Source organism: Pleurodeles waltl, chromosome 6, assembly GCF_031143425.1.
Source record: "Pleurodeles waltl isolate 20211129_DDA chromosome 6, aPleWal1.hap1.20221129, whole genome shotgun sequence".
Lineage (NCBI taxonomy): Eukaryota > Metazoa > Chordata > Amphibia > Caudata > Salamandridae > Pleurodeles > Pleurodeles waltl.
In genome coordinates this window covers 1,440,314,877-1,440,342,239 of record NC_090445.1, presented here as the reverse complement: position 1 = coordinate 1,440,342,239, position 27,363 = coordinate 1,440,314,877, and the positions used below count along the sequence as shown (strand labels likewise).

The 27,363-nt window shown below is 45.0% G+C and overlaps 1 protein-coding gene across 5 annotated transcripts in view; it reads right to left on the bottom strand.

Annotated features, from left to right (window-relative positions):
• Positions 1-27,363, bottom strand: part of KAT6B (lysine acetyltransferase 6B) — a 346,743-nt gene that overhangs the window by 251,968 nt on the left and 67,412 nt on the right. The window contains exon 2 of one of the 5 annotated variants that reach the window (XM_069240851.1): positions 26,205-26,294. The exons of the other annotated variants lie outside the window; for them this stretch is intronic. Within the exon in view, the coding sequence (XP_069096952.1) occupies positions 26,205-26,294 (90 nt within the window). The remainder of the gene's footprint in view (positions 1-26,204; positions 26,295-27,363) is intronic. 5 annotated transcript variants of the gene reach the window in all.

Below are 27,363 nucleotides of genomic sequence, written 5' to 3'. Positions count from 1 at the left end.
GTTGTTTGTGTGAAAACTGGGCATTCCGCTTGCCCTTTCGGGATATGTGACAGATCTACCTTCCTCCTTATGTAAGTATACAAATATGGCCCAATTACTGGCAAAATGATACATCATTGAGATAGTCGAGGAATGTGCCTCTGGCTTTGCTGACTGAAGGAAAGCAAAGTACTAAGAACTGATTTAGTGAAGCTCGACATGGGCAGACAAACACAGGCCACGAAAGATGTGATGCACTCCTCAGAGAAGCCTAAATATTAATGTAATTATTCTGCAACTGATGGCCAAAAAGATGCACCCTGATCTTGGGAAAGGAATGTTAAATTGACAATGGCAACACTCTATACAGTTTCATAAAACCTAGTATCTAAAAAGTATAATGCTCGTATATTACCGATCCTGGTACAATCTTAATGAATGTATGTTTGTAAGGTGCCAGCATTCATAATTTAACTTTCAACTGGCCACTATAACGGGCATTTCTCAGATTTATTTTTTGTTTGGTGGGGTTGTTTTTTGTTTTGTTTTTAAATCGAAGATGCTTTTGGACTGCATGGAAAAATAGTATCCATTCAACAAACAGTTGATCTGGTAATGGCTAGTTGGAAAATTTATTGTGGTAATTTTAATTCTCTTTGCAGGCCTCTCCCTCAGATATAAGAATATAAATTAAAAAGGACCTGCCACCTGAAAAGAGCTAGCCAGAGGCTTCCAACAAAAACATTTTACTAAAAAAAAAAAATTAATAACTATTGCTTACATTTCTAACTAAGCAATATGGTTGTTTCCGAGTGCACAGGTGTACATAGAGCAGGAACAGAAATCCTTTAGTTTCAATGTCACACAAAAAAATTATCCTGTTGGTGTAAATAAAATATATTGGTTTTGCACTCTGTAACCTCAAGACAGTTGATACATACATAGAAACATTTTTCAAAAAGGACAATGAAAGGAAATAAAAGGTGTAGGCCACGAGCCCTTGAACTTAAGTGTGTATCTTTTTAGGCATACCTGTACATACAGACAGACAAAATGTCTTCACTCAATCAGCAAGAAAGCCAATGGCTTAAGGAGGATCCCCATTAATCATCTTAAAAATGGCATTCCTCCAATTCAAGTTCGGCAATAATACCTCCACATCAGCACCCTCTCATTAAAGCCTGAAGGTCAAACTTGCTTGAAAGAGTGCATCTCGATAGCCTCTTTACCGTCTAACTCGAAACCTTATCCCTCCTCATTTCTAGGATCATAGATTATACTTTTTTTGTATCATTTTGACGCAGTCTCTATACACCATTTCAGTCGAGACGCTTACAGATGTTGAAGGGGGGGAATTATTGAGTTTGGAGAATCCTAAAGTGATCCTAAAATGGATTTTTTTTTTAAAGAAAAATGTGAAAGTTATCCTAGATTATCTCAGAGCAGTCACGTACTAATAAGGAGTGAAAGTTCATGCTCTTTACCTTCAGTATGCTTAACACAAGTCAGTCTAAGAGTGTTCTTATATTAGTGTTCTTACTAGGGATATACTTAGAGCAGCCATGTAGAAAGAAACTACAATCCAAGAAGACTATAGACTTCACAACATCAAGAACGATATTTCAGAGGCACAAAATAGTCAGCAGCCAGTAATCAAAAATGTTACTAGAGTTCAAAAACAACTGAAAGTACTCTTTTCCAAGTAGTTACGTTACAAAAAGGAGCAGTGGGCAACAGAGGAGGAAGAGTATTTGAGGTCTCTCCTGGCGTGAGATACATGGCATTGTTGTCACTTTATACTGGGTCCAGCCTCAGCTATACATTGGTAAAAGCGCACCTAATGAGAAGTATGTTAATGATCATTGACAAGCACCAACCAGTTCATTGTGTCAAAAGTGCACCCCTATTAAATACGATTTGAGTGCAACTATTGCTTACTACAGATTTATCTTAAGGGTAGGTCAGTTAGAGTCTATTGTGCCATGAAGAAACATTACTTCAAAGGGCTAATTAACATGAACTCCGGCGTGTACAACAGTAAATATCCAAACACTGGGAATGGCTAAACGAACCATTCATTTTTTCAATATTGTAGTTTAGCTACATTTTAAAGACATGTGGAGGGACTAAAACACTAACTATTGTTTTTCATAGAACCGAGTCTCTAATTAATTCATCAGAGCCAGTTTTATGCTACCAACTTGGCCAAACCTTTCTATGCCAATTACTGTCTTTTGGGGGGTTGGGGGGGGGGGGCAGGGGTTGAATCTACCATGCACGTTCATGACTGATCCCATCTAATGACGGCTACATATAAATAAGCATACCATGAGTGACACTAAACAATAAACCTCGGAGTTCTTTTCACCATTAAACTGAACCATTGTTTAAGCAGGTCATTAAAGGAACCAGATAACAAGATTTGTTAAAAGCCAAACCAATAGAAGAATATGGAATAGTTACTGCTGGGCTAGGGCTGGAGTAAGTAAACTGTACTTAATCCCTTTGAGTATATAGCCCTTTCCTTTACCTATGAAACTAGCATTAGCAAGGTCACCAGATTTCCCCAGGACCAAATATTGGCTTTGCCAAAGCTGTGTGTGCATGCAGGAGCAGAGGCCAACTTAAAATGGCCTCTTTTGTTATAAGAAAATGACTCCAAGATGATAGACATGTGAATACATGCATGGTGGCCATAATGGAATTGTTTTAAATCCATTTTAAGTTGGTCACTTGCTAATACAAAGGCAGTAGGACCGCGAGAAGCATTGGCGGGGGTGGGAGACTGGTGCTGGGGCTAATGGTTAGGAAAACATGAGTGGAAAAGGAGGGGGAGGGTGTAAGGAGAGAGGGGTGAAAATACTGAAATGCAAGGTTCTAACTGCATTGTAAGGATACAAGTTCAATCAAGGAGACCAAATTGCTGCTTGGCCGGGACAAACGGGGTAGAGGGTGGGGGGGGCTGACGTTCCTACCAGGAGCAAAGGGGCAGACACAAAGTCAACTCTAATACCATACTGGAATGGGTACATTGGTCTTTTTGCCCGCCAACAGACAGGTGAAGATGTATGCAGAAGACACCGAAAAAGGCTGTTGGCTGCTAGAGCATGAAGCCCTTGCCAGCTGATCATCACAGGACTTAAAAATTGAGTAAAATCGTTTCACAGTGAATTATAAAAAATAAAAATAAAAACACAGCCAGTGCGTCAAGGCATAGGGCAGCAGGGTGTGAAACAATTCCGCCATGCCAGAGTTGCTGCTTTACACCAAACCAACACATTTAAGAGAAAATTATAAGACCATCTTTAAATCACCTCTGTTGGACCCAATAACTGTCCATATTGATCAATAGTTAATCTGAGACAACCACCCTTTTTAATGACTGCCAAAAGTTAACCAGGGAGTTTCGCAGCCTGCTTGGGTGAAAGACTTCCTCAGCCCATCTGAACATTCTTTACACCCGGGTAACTAATTTAAAACGAACTACAGCCCAGGACAAATTTAGAGGTCTGAGAGTAGCTCTCAGATAGAGGGATACCACCGACAAAACGATACAGTGGTAGAAAGCGTGACAAAATGTTCCTGTGTAAACGGAGTAAAGGGTGAAGCAGATTAAATCAATCGAAGGAATACCACAAAACACTCCAAACACAGGTCACTTGTAGAATAAAGATGTAACACTGCGAGGACGGCTGCCAGGCACTTATCAGTGCTGAAGAAAAGATTCATCAGGTTTTAATAAAATCAACTCTGAGCCCACAGTATCGGATTGTGCACGACAAAAAAACAAAAAAAAAACATATTATTCGGGTTAGCACCCTCTCCTTGCTTCCGTGAACACTGGGGACACATACTAAAGAGCTATGCAGGGTTTCGCTCGGATCACAGGAACTTAATTAATTATTATGGCAAATTATTATTAGTCAGTGACAACCGAACCGGCGGCCGACAGGAGGGTCACAAAAAAAAACGCAACAAGACACGTTAATTATATATGTTGATATGTTTTAACAGCATTCCATGGTTTGCAGCGCTCACAACGGTGGTTTACATTGTATCCAAGGTATCTACTTCAAGATGTCAAAAAAAGCATTGATAATTCCATTTTCTTTTTTATATAGTGAAAATGTCCATAAGATTGAAGAAGAGGGATCACATGAGCAAATGCAGTGCGAGTTTTCCTCACATGTAAGCACTGCATGTGCAGGGCAAGCTTTCCTCAAGATATGAAACAAGCATAATATAGAAAACATACCAAGCTAACTTCACATACAGGAAATAGTTAGGGGCAAAGGTAGTACAATGCATGCAAGCATTCTGCGTACATGCAACATTTACTGCCAGGTGGCAACAGTGCAACTTTCTACCCCACTTAAGCATTATCACCCTCCAGGCCCCTGCATGAACAGCCCCATACACTGATCTGAGCAAAGCAAGCTTCCCTCACATAGAGGAGATACCACACAGGCAGCAAAAGTGCACCACCAGCTCATAGTTACAGCACAGGCAGCATGAGTAAATGCTTCCAACACAAAACGAAAGAGAACGTGCAGTGCAGGCTAAGCAGGCAGAACAGGGGCCAGTGTGAGGAAGTAAACACCTGCGGTGATCAAGCCTCTGAAAGCTCGAGACAGATGACTGGCTCCGACTTTGTTCATTCTGGCCTTGAAGGCCGAAGAAGACCTCGAGCTAAGTCTTCATGTGGCTTCTGCCAGCTACCCATGCTCTATCCTCATACACCAAGCACTAAGGGCTAAGAATTAACCTTGGGTGTAAAACAATGGAGAGAAAAATATACCCGTCTAGCCTGCTGAAATGCGAGAAAAGCTGGATCAAACCAGGCTTCCCTGCTTGACCAAATTCCATGATCCTAGGCAATTATTTCATTTCACTATGCCTTCTTGATTATCGAATATGAGAGCACCTTAATAAACAGGTGTTCAGGACGAGCCCTCTACAACAGTTTCTCCAGTCTGTTATAATAAGCTGTAATACTGCTCCTTGTATGATAACGCAAGCCAAGTATAGGGTGCACTACAACTGATATACCTCTTGGTTTACTAATGGCACTATCATGAGGCATGAATACTAAAAACTATTAGTCCTACTAAATGGTGCTTGATTCAGCGATATAATCTGATACATTAAACTGAAATGTTAAAGAAATATATATTTCTGATTTGTAAAGAGACTATCCTTATTACATTATGATTGTTTCACGATTTACAGGAAAACATTTCCACGACTCAGCTCGTCCACGGGATCTTAAAGCCAACTATGGCGCTTGGGCTAGGCTGTTAGTTGCTCGTCCACCTCTAGTAAACACCCAGATAAGGGAGCCGCTTTAAGCGGGTGGATAGCAAATCCTAGTAATTGCACCTGAAAGATCATTCAATAGCCTTCCACCACAGAAGCCAGAGGAACGCATGCAATTCCGCCTGTGTTAAATAAGGATTGCTTTGAAACCCACTTAGACTGCTACTCGGTTTAAATGTGTAAAGCGTGTACAAAGATTACATTTTAATGCCTTTTGAAAACTATACTGAAGTGGGGATCTTTCCTGTCGAGGATATCACTCTCTGAAACTCACTGTCTGGCTTAGAAATTATAAAGATCATACATCTGAACGTATGACTCGATTTTTTGTCTCCCAAAGAACTTAGGGCCAGATGTATCAAAGGTTTTTACCCATTCCGTGTCTATGGGAAAAAGTGTTAGTACGCATCGCCCTTAATTCTCACAGCCTAGCTCATCTCTCCTCTTAATGCGGCCTCATTCTGATAGCCGCAATAAATTGCAGCCTGAAGGCTTTATAAAATCATTACTATATATGTCTTACACGGTGAACTTGTACCAAGAAAACCACTAGCAGTTTGCTACTACTCAACAGTTCTTACTGCAGTCAGCAGAGGCTTCAACCTCACTAAAGAGCATGGACCTGGTTAATTTGCAGTGGCATTTTAGTGCATGTCCCCAAGTTATCCGCTCCAACAAACTGGGGACCTTGGATGCAGAGCAATGGCTCTCACAAACAACTGAAACCAGGTTTGCATTTTTATTTCTAAGACGGGGTTAAGGGAGTGTTGAGTGTTCGTTTCCTTCCAGCCTCTGCCTGGATAGAAGCAGACTCCTGGCGATTCCTAAAGCATATTTGTTTAGTCCGGCTTGGCTACCAGGGTAAGGCGAATGTCAGGTGCCGAGGTCGTCAGACGGTAGGAGGCACCGCACTTAAAGCGTCCAATTGAATATTCCTGAACAGCAGCTAGGTCAGAGCTAGCAGAAGCTAGATAAAGCCATGGGGACTGGAAAGAGGAGACATTTGCTGCATAAACAGCAGCTGTCATTCCAGCCAGCCCACTACCAGCAGGAGCCTGTTCAACAACGCACTAACTGGAGCCTGGGAAGGACTTCAAACAGCAGGAAGAAAATAACACCGTAAAAAACCCGACTCGTGTGCCGACATCCTTTGGCGCCATGTTACTAATACATTAAGGTGGATCTCGCATTTATCCATTACTATCAAACCTTGCAAGCTGCGTGGGATGCATGCAATATTACATCAATAATGTACTAATCGCAGGCAAAGCAATACAAAATATTTCAAGTTAACAGCATACTGCATTAACAAAATCATATCCGTCCCTTTAGTAGGTATTCAGATGTTTGTTTGCGAGGATAAAGGCACGGGTTCCGTTCGTACTGCTAAGCATGTCCCCACCTGCTCTCTGCTTGTGCGAGTGGGGCTGTTCTTCACGCAGGACCCCCCCACCCCTCCCCGTCCGCAAAAATCAAGCGAGCTGCTTCAAAGGAGGCAGCGTCCCAATATTAACGCCTCAACCAGCGGGAGCCAGGATCACCTCTCGAGGCGGGAAAGGGCTCCCGCCAAGGAGCGCGCGACGCCGCAAGGCAGACAACGAAATGTACTTCTTACTGTTCTTTTAGAACAACAAGAGGAAAGAGATGGTGTAAGTAAAACAGCGGTTTAAAGGTGAAAGAGCCCGCGCATGACGCAAACAAAGTGAAAACGTCAAGGGATAGTTAGAGGCGGGGCAAGACCTAGATTAGGGTAGAGAAGGCGAGCAGTTGGCAGCATGAGAGGGCGAGCGGCAGCGGTAACTCCTGTGCAACGTAAACTGCAGGCACAGGATTTTAGCTGAGTCCCGTGTCCTAAGGCAGCCACGTTGTTTCTGCTGGCGCAAGTGACTGCTCAGTGTAGTCAAAGCCGACGCGAGCGGTATGTGTGCACATTCTATTCTCAGAGTAGTAAAAGTATTCATACTACTTTGAAACGGAGCATGACTGAAGGTGTGCTGCATGTCAGATGGCTTGTCGAGGACGTGCAACTCTGCGCCTTTGGGCCTAGAACATGTAGAATTAATAAACGAAGGCCAACTCAAAGAAACTAGGTTTAGCTGGCAATCTGCCCCCACGAGCCCAGGGAAAATAAGGTACTGAGCATTGACGTTAGCACGTGAGAGAGATCCCTGCTCCTGGATCTCAGTAGCCTAAAAAAAGAAGAAAAAAAACAATAGGTACATGATTGTAGTACCTCAAGGAATAAAGTCTGCCAAGGGTACACGGTATATTTTATGGAGAGAGAAAAAGAAAACCTGGAGGGGAGCCAGTTGTAGAAGCTTTTTTTGTGTGAGAGACGGGGGAATGAACAGAGGACTGTCACTCACACTATTCATTTGGGCATACTTGCCAGCTCTACTCAATCAGTAAATTCAATCAGTAAATTTATAAAGCGCGCTATGTACCCGTTAGGGTTTCAAGGTGCTGAAGGGGGGGGGGGGGGGGGGGGGGGGTAGCTGCTATCGGTCGAATAGCCATGTCTTGAGGAGTCTCCTGAAGGTGAGGAGGTCCTGGGTCTGGCGCAGGGAGGTGGGGAGTGAGTTCCAGGTCTTGGCGGCGAGGTAGGAGAAGGATCTGCCGCCGGCAGTCTTGCGCTGGATTTGGGGAACGATGGCGAGGGAAAGGTTGGCAGAGCGGAGTTGGCGTGAGGGGACGTAGAAGTTGAGTCTGTTGTTCAGGTAGGCGGGTCCGGCGTTGTGTAGAGCTTTGTGCGCGTGGGTGAGAAGTTTAAAGGTGATCCTCTTGTCCACGGGGAGCCAGTGGAGGTCCTTCAGGTGGTGGGAGATGTGGCATCAGCGGGGTATGTCGAGGATCAAGCGGGCAGATGCGTTCTGGATGCGTTGGAGTCGTTGGATGTCTTTCGTTGGGATGCCTGTGTAGAGTGCGTTGCCGTAGTCAAGTCTGCTACTGACGAGGGCTTGGGTCACCGTTTTTCTGGTTTCCGTTGGGATCCACTTGTAGATTCTGCAGAGCATGTTTAAGCAGGAGGAGGAGACTGCGTTGACCTGTTTGGACATGGTGAGCACGGAGTCGAGGATGAAGCAGAGGTTTCGTGCGTGGTTGGCTGGAGTAGGAGGGGGGCCTAGTGCGGTGGGCCACCAGGAGTCGTTCCAGGCCGAAGGGGAGCGACCGAGGATGAGGACTTCCGTCTTGTCGGAGTTTAGTTTCAGGCGGCTGTTTCTCATCCATTCAGCGATGGATTTCAGTCTCTCGTGGAGGTTGGCTTTGGCGGTGTATTGATCTTTAGTAAGGGAGAGGATGAGCTGTGTGTCGTCGGCGTAGGAGAGGATGCTGAGGTTATGCTGACGGGCCAGTTGTGCGAGGGGTGCCATGTATACGTTGAACAGCGTTGGACTTAGCGAAGAGCCTTGGGGGACGCCGCAGAGGAGGTTGGTGGCTTCGGAGCGGAAGGGTGAGAGTCGGACTCTCTGGGTTCTACCGGAGAGAAAAGAGGAGATCCAGTTGAGGGCTTTGTCTTGAATTCCGGCTTCGTGGAGGCGAGTAAGTAGGGTGCGGTGGCAGACCGTATCGAAGGCGGCGGATAGATCTAAAAGGATGAGGGCTGAGGTTTCGCCGTTGTCCATTTGTTGTCTGATGACGTCTGTGGCGGGGAGGAGTGCAGTCTCAGTGCTGTGGCTGCGTCTGAAACCGGACTGGGAGGGGTCTAGCATGGAGTTGTCTTCGAGGTAGTGGGTGAGCTGTGCGTTGACGATCTTCGCTGGGAAGGGGAGGAGAGAGATCGGTCTGAAGTTTTTGAGGTCGTTGGGGTCAGCCTTGGGTTTCTTGAGGAGGGGTTGGATATCGGCGTGCTTCCAGCTGTCCGGGAAGGTTGCAGTGTCGAAGGATAGGTTGATGATCTTGCGGAGTTGGGGGGCGATGGTGGAGTCGGCTTTGTTGAAGACGTGGTGTGGGCAGGGATCAGAGGGAGATCCAGAGTGGATGGAGTTCATGGTCTTTAGGGTTTCGGCGTCGTCTACGTGGTTCCAGGTGGTGAGGCGGTCGGTGTGGGAGGAGTTGTTGGGGGTGGGGTCTGGCGGAGGTGTGGTGATGAAGCTGTCGTGGATGGCGGCGATTTTCTGGTAGAAAAAAGTGGAGAGTGTGTCGCAGAGTTTCTGGGATGGTGGGACGTCGTTGACGTTGGGGTTGGAGAGCTCCTTCACGATGCAGAAGAGTTCCTTGCTGTCGTGTGCGTTGTATACTCGTTATAAGGAAAGCCCTCTCTTCTGACTCCGACAAATATTATTTTACAACTTCTATCATTATCCCCCACAAGTGCTCTTTACTGCTAATCCTTTCTGCTTTATCACCTATGCGCTCTCCTTGCCTTACCATCGGCCCTCATTCCTTTCCCTCTGCCATTAAAGCTTTTGTACTATAATTCCCTAAGGCCTTACCCTGAGATAAAGCGTGCTAACAAAATATGACCCATTAATAAATATCGTCACATAAGTGATACACAATAAAATACAACATGCTCCCTTCTTTACCGATGCCTCTGACCTCCTTCCCTGGTACCACGGGTCTGTCTCATGTTCCATGTAAGTGTGAAGCGGATTTCTGAGAAGGGGTGAGCTGGGTGGTGGAAATATCTAGCTGGAAGGTGGAAATATCTAACAATCAGTAGTATTACATTAGTTAAGGAGCAGCACAGCAAATAAACTGAAGTTGGGAAGTAGCTATCAATAGTCCGTGGCAGCCGCCCCATTGTGAATGGTAAACTGCATCCCGATTATGACTGTTATAACCCTATCAGAGGGTGAGGGGGGCATAAGGCCCATTTTCCTTGATTACATTAGGACTCGTGGCAGCCCCTTTCTACAACACTGGTTAAAGTTACGACCTCACAGAGGAATGGAAGAGACAGCTGAACAGAAGGCTAATCGTTTTGTAGGCTCGGTAGATGGAATTCTCAGTTTATTTCCTGGAATTCCAGCAGTGTTTTCATCCCTCTACAGTCTACACCAACAGAATCACTTCTCTTCAGCTCAGAATAGAAGGTTTGAAGTAAGAAGTCAAAAGTAGATGGCCAAGCTCAAATGCTTCAGCACCGAGATATGCTAAAGGCACACAGGCAGCAAAACCAGAACAGCGACTCTAAGAAGAGCAAGTATTATCCTGTCTACATCAGTGAATGCTTTTCTGGTGTCCTGGTGAAGGGAGGCGGTCCACAGGGCAGGAGCCCTTTAAATCCATTTCGTGCTCCCGCCGTCGCGGGAAGCGCATTGCTGGTGCCCTGGTGACGGGAGGCGGTCCACAGGGCAGGAGCCCTTTAAATCCATTTTGCGCTCCTGCCGTCGCAGGAAGCGCATAGCTGGTGCCCTGTTTGCCCTGGTGACGGGAGGCAGTCCACAGGGCATGTGCCCTTTAAATCCATTTCGCGCTCCCGCAGTCACGGGCTGCGCCCGGGCCAAGGGCGGGCCCGTCCTTTGCCCGTCAGCGCCCGGAAGAGGCTGGGCTGGCTCCCCCCCCCCCTTTCATCTGCATTGTGGTAGCTGCAGGTTTGCTAGTGCCTGGTCAGTGCGCCTGTCCCAGGTACCCTTGTTCTTTTCCTACACCCAGGGGATCCGTGTGGGCTGGGTCATTATTATTTAATTTTCCCCTTGTCTTCGTCCTTGGGGGATCCAGCCCTTGGATTGGACACATCGTAGCAAACAATGGGGAAGCGTAAGGCAGATGATGTCCCTGCGCCACCCTCTGGCGCCAAAAAACATAGGAAACGAGTTGGTTGGAAACCTGATGACCCTTCTAAACCCGTTAGGAATCAATTTCAAGCCATTGACTCCCTGTTTGAGGAAGTAGAGGCAATTTTGAGGAGTCCATCTGTCATCGCTCCTTCCATTCCTGCTACTTCGACTATTAGAAAGATCCGGGATCTATTTACCAAAAAACCACGGACACCGATTCTGTCTGTAGAAGCAGACCTCCACCCACCCCACCCTTTATCTGAGGCTGCAATTCCCTCACCATCAATGAGGCTTACTTCAAGTATCAAAGCAGCAGAATGCAATCAACGTAGGGATTCTCCGAATTTGGGTTCCAAGTCTGTAGTTTCCAGTCATATTCTCTGCTCCAATAGATTTCAACTCCTATCTACTTCTGGTGAGAGCCCAGGCTGCCCTCAGCCTTTAATTTCTGCGGAACCTGATACAGAGGAACTGGCCTGGCAGGCTCAACGCAAGATGTCACTCGAACTGGAGAACGTTTCCCAGAAACTGGACAATTTAAAATCCTTGGTAATGGTTATTTTGGGTAAAATTTCAGGACTATCCGAGACGAAGGTATTGTGTAATTGTAATTCATTTAGCATGAATGACCACCCTCCTGAGTCTATTGGAGGGCCTAATGTGTTAGATACTGGGGACAACTTAGCCTCTCACCCTAAATATTTAAAGCAGGGGGCCAAGCCTACGAATATGGCAACAAACAAAAAGGGGAGTCGCCTCTTTTTATCCAATGACATCTCCATCGACTCCGGTCGTATGCCTATTCCCGCCCCAACCAACTACGATTTACGTCCTCCCTGTACAAATTCCGTGTCCATGGGAGCGCTGGTTGGGAAGGATGTACGAGTGCCCGTAAGCCCACCCAGAATCTCACGTCAAGGTCAATCCAAATTCTTTCAGGCGACAGTCCCCAAGGGGAGAAATGATCAGAGTAGGAGGGATGCACACATCTACATGACAAGGGTCCCTAGGTTATCTGCTGGGCAGAGAGAGTCTCATGATTCTCTCATTAATAAAGTTGTCTACTGGTTTCGTATTCAGAGGAAATGTCTGTCTGTTATTCGTTCTGATATTTGGGAGGCTCGTAGACATGCTCAACCAGACTCAGATTTTGATTATATTTCAATCCTCTTTTTTGACACCTCTATGATTGATAACCTTATGGCTTTCAACCTCCGGACTCTTCCTCTGATATCTGGTAGGAATATCGGAATTGGCCTCTGCATGTTTTCTCCGGGGGAGGAGCCACGAAGGACCAATAGACTTTTCAATACTCACGAGGGAACGGCTCTGGGTCCACTAAATAGCAATCGACCAGTCCTGACCCAGACCCACTCCCCCCGGTTATCTGATTTAGATTGACTAAACATCGTCTCTCCCTTAATACTCCCCACCTCAGATGCTATGGTTTATAGAGATAAACGACCCAGGGTTCTGAACCCAATCATATCCCCGAGAGCTAGTCCTACACCTGTGTCCTCTGCACTTAATATTGTATCTTGGAATGTAGCCGGAATAAGGAAAAAGTTAGGAGATCCTGGATGGGTAAATGTTATCTCTAAGCAAGACCTATGTCTTCTCCAGGAAACCTGGGCGGAAGAACTAATACATGTTGAGGGGTTCACAGCTCATTTTGTCGCAGCCCAGCCTGCCTCGGGAGGATTTGGTAGGCTTATGGGTGGGCTCATGATCCTAGTGAACAAGAAACTACAATGTGATCACCTTGTACTACCCCTTAACTCTTTAGATCTATTGGGTGTGAGACATATCTCACCCTGGTTTCACAATGACCTTGGTCAACGTGTATGCGAGGTTCGTCCCCCCCAATATGGAATCTAGAACACTTGCCCAGCTAGTTGAGTACATGGAATCCTTGCATCCTTCTAACCATCTGGTGATAGGGGGCAATATAAATTTGTCCTTTGTATTCAAGAACCTTGTAGGTAATCTAACATCTGAAGAGGATGACTCCTGGGGTATTCCCAAAGTGAAGGATGATTCTCTTAGTACTGGTTCTTGTGCGGCTACACAGATGGCCTCCCTTTGCCTACGCCATGGACTCAGGGAATGTAATGGTCGGACCAGATCTGATCTTAATCGTGCCCCCCACTTTCAAGCGGGGATGTTCGTACAGCACTATTGATTATTTTTTTGTTGACATCAGGCTTTGGTCACATGTTCTGGACATGAAGGTTGAACTCCGTTATGACAGCGATCACTATCCTCTATGTCTTTCTCTTTTTAACAAAGCATTTGGGAGAACTCAACACCTAGAGACCACTGATGTTCTGATCCCTTCACTAAACTCCAGGCAAACTCGTGTTAGTTGGCCAAAAGTTTTTTCTAACCCATTTTTGGTTAAACAAATTTATTCTTCCTTTCTACAGTTGTTCTCTGGTATTGAAAAGCAAGAGGTGGATGGTCTGCCAATCATGGAAATACATGCTGAATTGATAAAATCTCTACAGAAGGTTTTTTATAAAGAAACCACTGTGAGACACACTCCAGATGTTATCCGATCCAGGGAATGGTTCAACAATAACTGCGACCTTGCTAGGCTAAATCTTAAATTGGCCCTCCGCATGCATTCACAGAAGGAGATCAGGACCGCTAGAGTCAGTTACACTAAGGCCCTGAATCTAGCGAAGAAAAACTGGGAATTTGAGATCTGGCAGAAGCTGCTGGAGGCAGTAGAAAATCGCGACGAGTGTTCCTTTTGGAGGTTGCTGACTCACAGGCAACTAGAGGGTAATGCTATTCCTAATTTTCACGTCCAGCCTGAAAGATGGGCGTCTCATTTTTCCGAGATTTATGCCTCTTTTGAGCAATTACATCATGAGACCTATGCGGGTGGCAAATGTAGATCCCTAATTGAGGGTCCCCTGGAGGACATTGTTTTTACAATTGCTGAAACCACGGCAGCTATTAATTCCCTGAAACCTGCTAAGGCCCCCGGACCCGACAAGATACCAGGGGACCTGTTTAAGTCTGAACCCGTCATTTGGGCGTGGTACATTAACACTTTATCAAATGCCATCGCAGCAGGTAGCCCCATTCCGGACTCGTGGCTCGGAGCCGAAATTATCCCTATTCACAAAAAAGGAGATGTGGGTCTGCCAGCCAATTATCGCCCAATTAGCCTAATTGATAATCTTCAAAAGATTTTCTCTAAGCAAGTCCTTGATAGGCTAATGGACTGGGTCCAAGCTAACCAGGTTCTTTCTCCCCTTCAGGCTGGGTTTCGTTTAAAAATTAGCACTATGGACCAAGTTTTTAGATTCTTTTTGTTACTTTGGAAATACGCTACCCTGGCCAAACAAAATTTGTATGTTGCTTTTGTTGACCTTAAGTCCGCATTAGATCTTGTTCCAAGGCAGAAATTGTGGGAAGTCTTAAAGAAAACTGGCGTCCCGCTGAACTTGGTGCATCTAATCCAAAGATTACACAACACCACCTATGCTCGAGTAAGATGGGGCAGCCAGGGGGAACTCACTGATCATATTACCATCAGGAGGGGAGTACGCCAGGGCTGTATCCTGGCTCCTACCCTCTTCTCGTTGTTCATCAATGAAGTAGTACAAGTTGTAACTGACTGTCTAAACGAGGCCCCTACTTTGAATAATACAAAAGTTCCAATCCTTTTATTTGCCGACGACTCCCTCCTGATCTCTAACACCCCTATAGGCCTTCAGGCCCTTCTGGATAGGTTTAGTGTGTTTTGTGCAGATCATGGATTGGAACTCAACTCTAGCAAAACAAAAAACTGATGATCTTTGGTCCTGGTAGCTCAAAGCGATGCAACATTCTGTATAATAAGGTTCCCTTGAGTAAGGTATGCTCTATTGATTACTTAGGAGTAAGAATCAGTAATGATATGAACTGGCAGGCCCAAGTAGGGAAAAGCTCAGCCCTCTTAGCACATAGGGCAGGGACAATCTTGTGTTTTCAAATGTCTAATATTGAGAAAAAGTTGTTTCCCCTGCTATTAAAATTTATTTAGCTAAGGCTCAGAGTGCCGCGGTCTATGGTGCTGAGGTCCCTCTAAATCCAGCAAGTTATCCGTGGGGGAAAATAATTTTGCAAGATCACTCTTGGCAGGTCCTCGTAGTACGCCCCTGGTTCCAGTGTTTTTGGATCTAGGCTTCCCTCGCATTTCCGATGTAATAGCCCTAAGGCCTTTAATTTTTTGGGTTCATATTTGGACTACCCCTGAACTAGACACTTACAAGGAATGCTTGCAAGACTTATTGGATAGACCAAACGTACTCTCTATCCCCTGGTTCAAGCACATTTCAGAATAGTTCCATACTTTGGGACTCAGTCACTTTTGGAGCCAGCCCAATAAGTTAAGGAGGGCTCACAAGGACCACCTAAAATCTGCTTATTGGTCCCATGTTAGGGAAAAATATCTGCTTTGTACTTCACATGGTAGGCTGACATCTCTCTTCCTCGATTATAAGTGGTTTCCCCAGTTCGAACCCTTTCTGGACCTAATTACTGATCAACTAAGCAAAAGTTTGTATGTTCGACTTAGGTATGGATGTCTCCCTCTGAAGTCTTTTTCCAGTTCATGGAGCTCCACCCTGTTATCCGACAAATGTCTGTGTTGTAATGACTCTGAGGAAACAGTAGTGCACTTTTTGTTTATTTGTCCTGCCTATGGCATTGCCCGGCGGAAATGTCTTTGTCTCGTTTGTAGAAACATGGGGTTGAGAACATGTAGAGATGCCCTTAAGGCTGATGTTGAGAGATTGCTCATCTCCTTTGATTTGTGCGGTCAGCAAGTTCCTTGCGTCCGCTTGGCATATACGTACATACTTTTAAAAATAAAATAGGACTATAAGTGATTTGTTATTAATTGTTTTCTGATTTTACCTTATTTTACTTATTTGTTATATAGATGTACTTTTTATAAATTACTGTTGTGGAAGCTAAAAGCAGTCAAAGGATCTTTGATATTTCCCTTTTATCTACAGGCCGGGGCACATGTGAAGATTTATCTGAATTTTTTTCTCTTTGTACACTCCCAGATTCACCATTTTTCATTATTCTTATCTAATTTTTTATCACCTATTTTTTAACTTTGGTGTTATATATTTATCATGTATAGATCTTGATTTTATTGTTGTAAATTGCTTTGATGGTTATTTAGACCGAATAAAGCTCGCTTGAACTTGAATGCTTTTCAGTCACAGCAGAGGGCTGAAGATGCAGACACACACTGAACGCATTCTTATCCTTGAACGACAATCTGTACTAAGCGGAAAAAATCGTGCTTGCGTGGGTGACTGTCAGCCTCTTGAATCCCACTTCAAGTGTGTACATGAATGAATAAACAGAAATAAGATGCCAGGGAACCTACTGGTTTTATCTGAATTATTCAAAAGTGAACAAGATCAGAAAAATAGTATGAACACGTATTGATCCCTGCAAATTTGATCACGTGCTTTGAAATTACAACGCAGGGAGGTAAGCAGCTAAGTAAATACTAACCCATAATTTTGGCTTGATGATGAAGGGGCGTTTTGCAGAAACTGCAAACAGGAAGCAGTGCAGATTTATAAACGGCTAAGGCAATAGAATCTACGCCAATAGAAGGAGCCATTTGATCGAGAGAGGTATGGCAATGTTTAGGTTATGGTTATATCCAAGCGCTTAGATTGTGGGACTACAGAAGGAGCCATATGCTCTCACCCTGGGAGAGATCCACTAGAAAACAAGACTGGGACAACAGAATTTGAGAATGCACGAAGTAACCCATTCGTATTTGGTAGGTACAAATATATGGAAGTTTAAGATTGTCCAGGGAGAAATCACTGTTGCTGCAGACAGCTAGCCCGATGAGGCTGCAACACACAGTCGAGTTGGAAACCAGTTTTTCCTGGCTGCAGCCTAGAAGAAGCATCGGCAAAGCCAACAGGTCACACCTTTGTTGCTTTTGGCAGCTAAAGAAGAGTTTTGGGGTGGAGAACAAAGTGGGTGAGAGCAACATGGATCGTGGGGAAGAAGCACAAGAGCACAAAGCGGAGCAGGGGTGCTGTTGGTGTTTGGTGGAGGGAGGTATCAAATAAATACACGAGGTGGTGGGAGGAATGCTTGAAACGTTAACCACTGGCAATTGCTCGAGGCACCATTCCAACTCATTCTTTTTCCCACCACGTCACTTCAGCTTGGGTCCAGCCGTATGCATAAAATTCTTGACCCTCTTCCAAAGGAAGAGTCCATCCCAAACTGCCAGCCCAGTCTTCCCTGAACCAGAACACAAGCAACCAAAGTCTGGCTTCAACCTAATTGGGGGCATGTCAGTCTGGTGTAGCTTGGTTCCAGTGGCACACTACCCACGTCTGGATATACCCTTTGCACCGCGGTCAGTACATCAAACACACTAACGGTGATGGGAAGAATGCTTCCAATAAGTCTAACCACTAGCTGTCGCTCTGGATAGAATTCCAACCCAACAGTCGTTTTGCCATGATGCTACCTTAGTTTGGATCAAGCCATATGCAAACAGAAAGAAGCACACAAGGAAGAGATCTAGAAAACACTATGTCTCTTGGAGTGTTGAGAAGAAAAGTAATACCCCTAATGTGTGCAGTGGAGGGATACTAACCAACTAAAAGGATGGTAGAGGCAAAACTAGAGGGGTGGGAACAAGAGAAGAAAGGAAAACAAGCCACTGAATAATAAGTAAGCTAAGTGAGTGACAAAGCCAGCCAATGGTAAGCAGTGGGAGATCTCTAAACCCACTTCTATTTTTTTTTATTTTTTTTTGTAAATTTCCCATAGGACTTTTGCAACGAGTTTGCGCTGTATGATAGGTGAGACATAAAAATGAGGTCACATAGAACCTGTGGGGTTTGCTCTTGAATTACAACCCTTCAGTGGTGAACACAAAGTTCAGATCAACATGCTTTTTTCTTGCATATTGATGCCCATGTGGAGCAATATGCAGGTTCCGGAAAAACACGGGATAATTGAATGCATCCATTGTATTTGTTCTCGTGCACTTATGAAACATGATATGCTCCGTCCATGTATTCGTACCTCTGGACAGCTCCCAAACCTGCTGCAAAGCTAATGTCATTGCTTTCAGAAGCCAGAACTGGAAAATAAAACGTATTTTCTTGCTGTCCTTTTATGAATGGAGTTTAGTATGTCCGACTGCCATTCTGTTGTGGCTAAATTGCACTTTTGCATTGCAGAGAGGAAAGTAAAGCTGGAGTGTTAATGTTTCGGACAGGGGCATTTTATGACCTGGTACAGAATACAATATCGCACAGGGTAAAGTCTGTTTGACTGCATGTCCCTTATTTTCCTGGGTCCTTAAAATGTCACTCCTGTGTGTAAGAGCGTCCTCTTGATCTTCATGCCTTAAATTAGCAAGCTCATATTAGTGACACTCGTCCACCAGGACTGAACATAATTTCCTTTACATATGTGACTAAACTTGGTTAACAAAACACTTATTAAAGGAGTGTGCAGGGTGGTGTGTGAGAAAGTAGCCTCTTTCTAGCCTTGTTACCCCCACTTTTGACCTGTTTGTGAGTATATGTCAGGGTGTTTTCACTGTCTCACTGGGATCCTGCTAGCCAGGGCCCAGTGCTCATAGTGAAAACCCTATGTTGTAAGTGTGGTTGTTATGTGTCACTGGGATCCTGCTAACCATGTCCCCAGAGCTCATAAGTTGGTGGCCTATATGTATGTAATCCCTGTGTGATGCCTAACTGTCTCACTGAAGCTCTGCTAATCAGAACCTCAGTGATTATGCTCTCTCTTTACTTCAAAAGTTGTCACTAACAGGCTAGTAACTAAATTTACCAATTCACATTGGCATACTGGTACACCCATATAATTCCCTAGTATATGGTACTGCGGTATCCAGGGTTTTGGGGTTCCAGGAGATCCCTATGGGCTGCAGCATTTCTTTTGCCACCCATAGGGAGCTCTGACAATTCTTACACAGGCCTGCCAGTGCAGCCTGATTGAAATAACGTCCATGTTATTTCACAGCCATTTACCACTGCACTTAAGTAACTTATAAGTCACCTATATGTCTAACCTTCACCTGGTGAAGGTTGGGTGCAAAGTTACTTAGTGTGTGGGCACCTTGGCACTAGCCAAGGTGCCCCCACATCGTTCAGGGCAAATTCCGCGGACTTTGTGAGTGTCACTACCTATGTACAGCGTCACAATGGTAACTCCAAACATGGCCATGTAACATGTCTAAGATCATGGAATTGTCACCCCAATGCCATTCTGGCATTGGGGGGGACAATTCCATGATCCCCCAGGTCTCTAGCACAGAACCAGGGTACTGCCAAACTGCCTTTTCAGGGTTTGCACTGCAGCTGCTGCTGCTGCCAACCCCTCAGACAGGTTTCAGCCCCCCTGGGGTCCAGGCAGCCCTGGCCCAGGAAGGCAAAACAAAGGATTTCCTCTGAGAGAGGGTTTTACACCCTCTCCCTTTGGAAATAGGTGTGAGGGCTGGGGAGGAGTAGCCTCCCCCATCCTCTGGAAATGCTTTGATGGGCACAGATGGTGCCCATTTCTGCATAAGCCAGTCTACACCGGTTCAGGTATCCCCCAGCCCTGCTCTGGCGCGAAACTGGACAAAGGAAAGGGGAGGTGCCCAGAGCTCCTCCAGTGTGTCCCAGACCTCTGCCATCTTGGAAACAGGGGTGTTTGTGGCACACTGGACTGCTCTGAGTGGCCAGTGCCAGCAGGTGACGTCAGAGGCTCCTTCTGATAGGCTCTTACCTCTCTTGGTAGCCAATCCTCCTTCCTTGGTAGCCAAACCTCCTTTTCTGGCTATTTAGGGTCTCTGGTGAGCTCTTGCATTCGTTATCTGAAGAATTCCCCAAAGCAGAGTTCCTCTGCATCTCACTTCACCTTCTGCCAAAGGATCGACCGCTGACTGCTCAGGACGCCTGCAAAACCGCAACAAAGTAGCAAGACGACTACTAGCAACCTTGTATCGCTTCATCCTGCCGGCTCTCTCGACTGTTTCCAGGTGGTGCATGCTCTGGGGGTAGCCTGCCTCCTCTCTGCACCAGGAGCTCTGAAGAAATCTCCTGTGGGTCGACGGAATCTTCCACCTGCAACCGCAGGCAACAAAAGACTGCATCACTGGTCCTCTGGGTCCCCTCTCAGCAGGACAGGCGTGGTCCCTGGAACTCAGCAACTCTGTCCAAGTGACTCCCACAGTCCAGTGACTCTTCAGTCCAAGTTTGGTGGAGGTTAAGTCCTTGCCTCCCCACGCTAGACTGCATTGCTGGGTACTGCGTGATTTGCAACTGCTCCGGCTCCTGTGCACTCTTCCAGGATTTCCTTCGTGCACAGCCAAGCCTGGGTCCCCAACACTCCTTCCTGCAGTGCACAACCTTCTGAGTGGCCCTCCGGCGTCATGGGACTCCCTTTTGTGACTTCGGGTGGACCCTGGTTCACTTTTCTTCTAAGTGCCTGTTCAGGTACTTCTGCTGGTGTTGCCTGCTTCTGTGAGGGCTCACTACGTTGCAGGGCACCCCCTCTGTCTCCTCTTCCAAGTGGAGACATCCTGGTCCCTCCTGGGCCACAGCAGCACCCAAAAACCCTAACCGCGACCCTTGCAGCTAGCAAGGCTTGTTTGCGGTCTTTCTGCGTGGGAACACCTCTGCAAGCTTCATCGTGACGTGGGACATCCATCCTCCAAAGGGGAAGTTCCTAGTCCTCTTCGTTCTTGCAGAACTCCAAGCTTCTTCCAACAGGTGGCAGCTTCCTTGCACCCTCAGCTGGCATTTCCTGGGCTCCCGCCCACTCTCGACACGGTCGCGACTATTGGACTTGGTCCCCTTGTCTTACAGGTACTCAGGTCCGGAAATCCACTGTTGTTGCATTGCTGGTGTTTGTTCTTCCTGCAGAATCCCCCTATCACGACTTCTGTGCTCTCTGGGGGTAGTAGGTGCACTTTACACCTACCTTTCGAGGTCTTGGGGTGGGCTATTTTTCTAACCCTCACTGTTTTCTTACAGTCCCAGCGACCCCCTACAAGCTCACATAGGTTTGGCGTCCATTTGTGGTTCGCATTCCACTTTTGGAGTATATGGTTTGTGTTGCCCCTATACCTATGTGCTCCTATTGCAATCTACTGTAGCTTTACACTGCTTGCATTACTTTTCTTGCTATTACCTGCATAATTTTGGTTTGTGTACATATATCTTGTGTATATAACTTATCCTCATACTGAGGGTACTCACTGAGATACTTTTGGCATATTGTCATAAAAATAAAGTACCTTTATTTTTAGTAATTCTGTGTATTGTGTTTTCTTATGATATTGTGCATATGACACCAGTGGTATAGTAGGAGCTTGACATGTCTCCTAGTTCAGCCTAAGCTACTTTGCCATAGCTACCTTCTATCAGCCTAAGCTGCTAGAAACACCTCTTCTACACCAATAAGGGATAACTGGACCTGGCACAAGGTGTAAGTACCTCTGGTACCCACTACAAGCCAGGCCAGCCTCCTACATGGTGCTAATAGTCTGCTGTTCGCTTTGAGTATAGTCATGAATTATAAATCACGGGGAATCCATCCTAACCTGACTACACCAGCAGAACCTTTTGGTTAACCATGGAGTTCGTGGTTGGGGTGCCTTTTAAAACGTTTTAAAAGGCTTAATTTCAGCAGAACAATGAAATGTGAAAACGTTTTAGCTGAAATTGCAGGTTCAGAAAAGACACAGGTGGAGGCTAGAGTAATATGTAATTGTGGAAATCCTCTCCCAGGATGTAGCAACAATCATTGTAATGACTAGCTTCAGATGCCAAACTGGAATTTTGTGTCTTTAACATAGAACAAGTTGGGGTTGATCTGATGTATGACGTGACGAGGTGTTTTGGTGGAGTGGGAGCTGTCTGGAAGGATGTATGATGTGATACTGAAGCTGTAAGGGGATACTGCAGTTTTGCAGCTGTGTGTGTTACAACTTGTGGCCGGATACTGTATGTACTGGGCCTAGTGTTGCCTTCTAAAGCGTTAGTATTTGGCATCGAGTTGTACACTGGTCGTAAGCAAGTCCCAGTCCTCCCAAATGCATACTAGTGAATGCAGTTAAAGGTGATACATACATTATTATTGTGATTGCATGAATGTTGAAGCACAGCCAGTGGTGTGTACCTCCGGACACTATTGTAATAGTTTGAACTCTTCAGAAGAGCTAAGGTTCTATTGAAAGGAAGATCCTCTGCTGCTCACTGATGGACCACCTTTAGTTACTGCGGTCGTCAATATGGTCTGCAAATGCTACAAGCATGATACCCCCCTCACCCAAACTGTCCTCGACTTCCATGGTTTTAAGAAATGCTATCCAAGGGAAGGACACTTCTTTGTAATAGACCAGGGTGCAGTCAGAGGGTAGCCACTCCCAGCCTCATCTGCCCCACTGCAATCCAACCCACCCCAGTACAGTTCAGTCCACCCACCCACCCAACCCACCCCACCTCACTCCAATCCACTCCACCTTAATGCACCCCCACTCTAGTCCATTGCGCCCCACCCCAAGAGTCTCACTCCAATCTACCCCACTCCAATGCTGTCTCAAACCGATCTCGCATTCACAGTCTCGTCAAAGTGCTTGGAAGCTTTTTTTCTCCACGTAAGACCAGGACTGTGGACAAACCATTTTGACAAAGTTTGTGGAGTATTCGGTTTTTAAAACTTTATTTACCTTTCTCTCATGTTGATGAGATGGACCAGTGGGTTGAGCGTAGTCTGTTGAACCCAGACTGCTGCGTCCAAGGCAGAGAGAGGTGCGTATACCATGGGCTGGCTCATCTGTTCATCCCCCCCTAAGAGGATACTTCGATTGCTACTGGGTCAAGCAATGGTATCTGCTGCGAGAGGCAAGAAAGCATGTGCTCTACAAATCCCCAGTGAACGCCTGTGACTTAATAAATGTACTTTACCAACTTACGGGCAGCTATCCTTGGGCATAGAATTCTTATAACATTTCATCTGCAGCGCTATCACAAGAGACATTGATGTATTGATTATGTGAAAAAAAAAGTCAACAATGGCTACAAATATATCAGCAAGCCTACAGGTGGTAGACAAAAAGTAAATCAACGGAACTACAGCTGGGACACAGACTGTCAAAATATATTTATAAAGACTTTTGCAAAACCAGATGGAGGAGCAGATAGATACCAGTAATGACAAAAAAACAAGGTGCATTTTAAACACCATGACAACCATAAACTGAGAAAAGACATGCCTTTTTTGGAGGCAGTGGGATATCTCAGTGTTCTGGTATATAAACCGCAATATCAAAGAGGTTTGTGCATTGAAAAAGTACATAGCATCTACAAGTATACACGGATACCACAGAACATGTATACTGTATAACCGCTGTGTGCACACAGACTTGGCACGTACAAGCAGCCCGCATTTTAAGACCTACAGAATTGGCTCTAGCAGCATGTCGGCAAAGAGTACATTTGCACGCAATCTAAGATGAACTGTCTGCAGACCTGTAGAGGTAGCAGGTACGTGAGACACAGGAGAAGCCTTCACAAAAGATCAGCTCACATGTGCAGCCAACAGGCAACACAAGGTGGGTATATAATTGGAGTTAAGTTGTACCGTCCAATGGGGCAGTGCACTAGAAAATGAAGAGTTAATCTGGATACAATGAGTAATACTACAGCAGTAGCAAGATAATGGATATGAAATGAAGAACTAACCATAACCAATCGAGAACAGCTTCAAAAACGGCACAAGAAATCCAATTAAGGCAAATACATGGCCAGATGAATAAGAAACGAAGAGATGACTATAAAAAGCAGTCCCAGTCAGGTTAAGAACCTGTAAACAGTTAACAAAACTTATCAGGGGAGGAGGGGATGGCAGGGGGGACATATGGGCCAGAAAAACACACTGTATGCAGCAAGGTGAACAAGCGTACCTGGTTGTTGGAAGGGATTATGACCAACACAGGAGCATCTAGTGCAATGGCGATACCATCAATAATTGCATAGCTCACGCTCTGTAAGGTAATGTGGCTAGGGAAAAACTAGGGGAACGGGTGTGTGTGAAAATCGGTGAGAAGGGAGACCATTCGGTTGGACCCAGCATGTGGGAAGCAAAAGAGAAGGAGTCACTCAGCTGGCAGACACAGTAATGTAAGAATTGCTGTCACCAAGAGAAAAGCGGTCACAAAGGAAAAGGGCCCAATGCATAGGGGACAGTTAAGGGAATTATATACGGATGATACTAAAGGAGCTGCATACACTTAGTGCATCCTGCGCATGCGTGCTACCGAGGGAGGGCACAGTGGTCATAAAGACCACTTAGCGTGCGCAAAGAAGAAAAATCGGCCGTACAGAAAGGAAAATAAATTCCTGATGGCAAAGGCAGACTGGGGGGTATACATGAGGTAGAAACTACGGGAAAAAGTTGAGAGCACACTGTGAGACCAATGAAAAACCACAAACAATTATGCAATATAAAGCACAATGAGTGGGGCGGGCCAGTGACAGAATATGGTCCCTCGAAGTGGATGAAAACAGTACTTCGGCCTCAGGACTCTGATAAGAGCAAACACGAGGATCAACATGAAATAGTATGCTACACCCAATAGATAGAGGAAAAGTAAATGGCAAGCACACCAAACAATGAAAAGTGAGGGCGGGATGTAAGCCCCTATTAAGATTTATATTAAATTCAATAGATTTCTCAAGCACCACGCAGCACTGTGCAGGCGAAATTTAAAAAGGATCTGAATCACAGCGTGACCAGTGGAGACACACTAATTAAGCACAATCAATTTGTGCATGGTCAATGCACCTAAGAAGTAACAGGAAAGGATGTCTCGCCTGCGCCGTTCAATTAGCAGGGCTGCAAAGTAGAAATGACGCTGAAGCCAATGAATGTTAAGAACTGGGCGGGGGTTCCAAGCCTTATGCAAGCAATAGTGTCTTGCAAGCAAGATGCACGCACCAGCGCAAGATCTCACAGGCTGGACCTTAAAAATGTACTTTTTACCTTAGTTACATAGCAACATTTTTTAAATGCACAAACAGGATACTTAATGATTTCTGCAGTATAGTTTTTTTTTTATACCAATTGATCAATGCCCTATACGGTCCCTGGACACTTAATGCTTTGGGCCACCCTAAACAAACTAAGCCAACTCCTTAAGAGCACATCGGGATGGTAACATGCAGATTCTCCCAGCCTCCCCATCACACCACAGTCTAATAGGTACACAAAAGCCAAAACTAGAGGATTTATCAGTGCTGGTTAAACTTATCAACTGAGATGGGCGAGTCTTGATATTGCATAAAGAAAATTAAAATTATCACAATGTGACATCAATAAAACAATTGCAGTTTTTTTTGTATATGAGGCTACTGTATTGTAGAGATCATGCTGTTATCCGCTGAGTTGTACACAACAAAAACAAATGCTACCTAGTCTGCCATTTAATAGCCAAAAGGGAGCTCTTGATAATACAGAGCTGTAGATGGTACCACAAACAACAAAACCTCTAATGTGAACTAAAGTTGTAAACAAATCTGGCATTCCTCACTACATAGAAGTGTTCAAAATAGGGATACCATATATAGACTGTTGAATGTCACACCAGATAAACAGTTTTATGAATCAATAGATGGCATGTGCTGGAAGTGTTGTGACAGGGAGAGGTTCACAATTCATATTTGGTGGTCCGGTCCTAAACGATCAATCCACTGGAAGGACATTTTGAGCTACATTAGGGGGTGGTGGGGTACCCATGGAAGCCCAATCCAGCCACTGTAGTGCTAGGTCTCTGGCCTGTTGAGACTGCTGTTCTACCGGCAGCCAACTGGAGCCTTGTAACTAATATACTTTTTGTGACAAAGCAACTTCGGGAACACAAACAAATGTCAGATGATCCCAACAATGCACAATTGGACGGGAAAGTTATGGATGTAATTGGCAATGGAGAAATTGTCTTCGGAGATAAGTAGGCTCACTCAGAATTGTGATAGTCAATGGCAAGCACTGATGGATATCTTATAGGCAAGGAGATGAGGTTTGGCTGCCCGAGATGTCGAACCATCGTTTGAGATTATACTGGAAAATATTTCCATCGGTAACTAGTTAAAAGCACTGGAAACTATACTGTACCTTGTCTTTGCCTTCTTTTGCTCTCATGTGCAGTATGGAATGAATATTGGGGGTTGGGAACGAAGGACGGGGGTAGTATTTCCTATGTTGCTGGAAAAAAATCAATATAATCTTGTTGGAACAAATGTGGCATTTCGACAGCAAAGCAATGACAAAGATCTTACATCACAATTCTTATTTCAGGTTAATTTAGCACATTTAACATGACACTATAAAAGGTTACCAAGGATAGACGGCAATCATGTCTACAGGGAACTTGCAGTATAATCAGATGAGGGTCTGGCGTAAATCACAGATGAGAGGGAGCAAAACTAATGCGCAGATCATGGATAGAGCAGTGTGCGCCCGGGAAGCTGCAGCATAATTAGCACGGTCAATCTGAATTGTAAGGTAAGCCTTTCTATACGGAGAAAATAGGAACGTGGGCTGGATGAATAAAGTTCAACCCTGGCGCACTTGAGATCAGATAAAAGAGCACTGCTTAACTTGAAAAAGGAAACCGGTATTACTCGACCAACGATTAAGTAAAGCTCATTCTCGGTATGAGTATACGGAAACCTAGAAATGTCAGACACAAAAAGATACTACAACCCCAAACCATCAAAATAAGAGCAGAGCAAAATAGGTAGGGTTGAGAGTTCCTTCCAAGTTGCTTAGAAGAAACAGACTTGTAATAGTAGGGTGCAGCATGGTGTTGGGTCTTGAGCAAGGAAAGAGGGAGGAGCCTGTGAAAGAAGAGAGGGCGTATACTGCTATAAAGGAAGGACGACTAATGGCAACAATGCATGGACCGGCGTCTACAACTTTAATGATGTCCTTCACTACACAATGTCATGTGCTTCCATGCTTCAAAGCTCGAATGGACACTCATGGTTGAACAACTTCCATATCACAATATTCCAATGTGACTTGCACCTCTAAAAAATTGTGAATCAACTTTGAGACTCGGGGTATGTGGAGGCATCAATACTGCATGGTATTTCTGCAATTTTAACTTTTTCATGAAAAATCTATTTATTTCTATTGACAATTCCTAGGGTGGGTCTTGAACGGACGTATAAAATTAAACATTCACATATCGCATCACAATAACATTCAACAAACGTGGAAATCATTCCCTCACTGTAACACTTAAGTCTGTCTCTAAAAGAAAAGGACG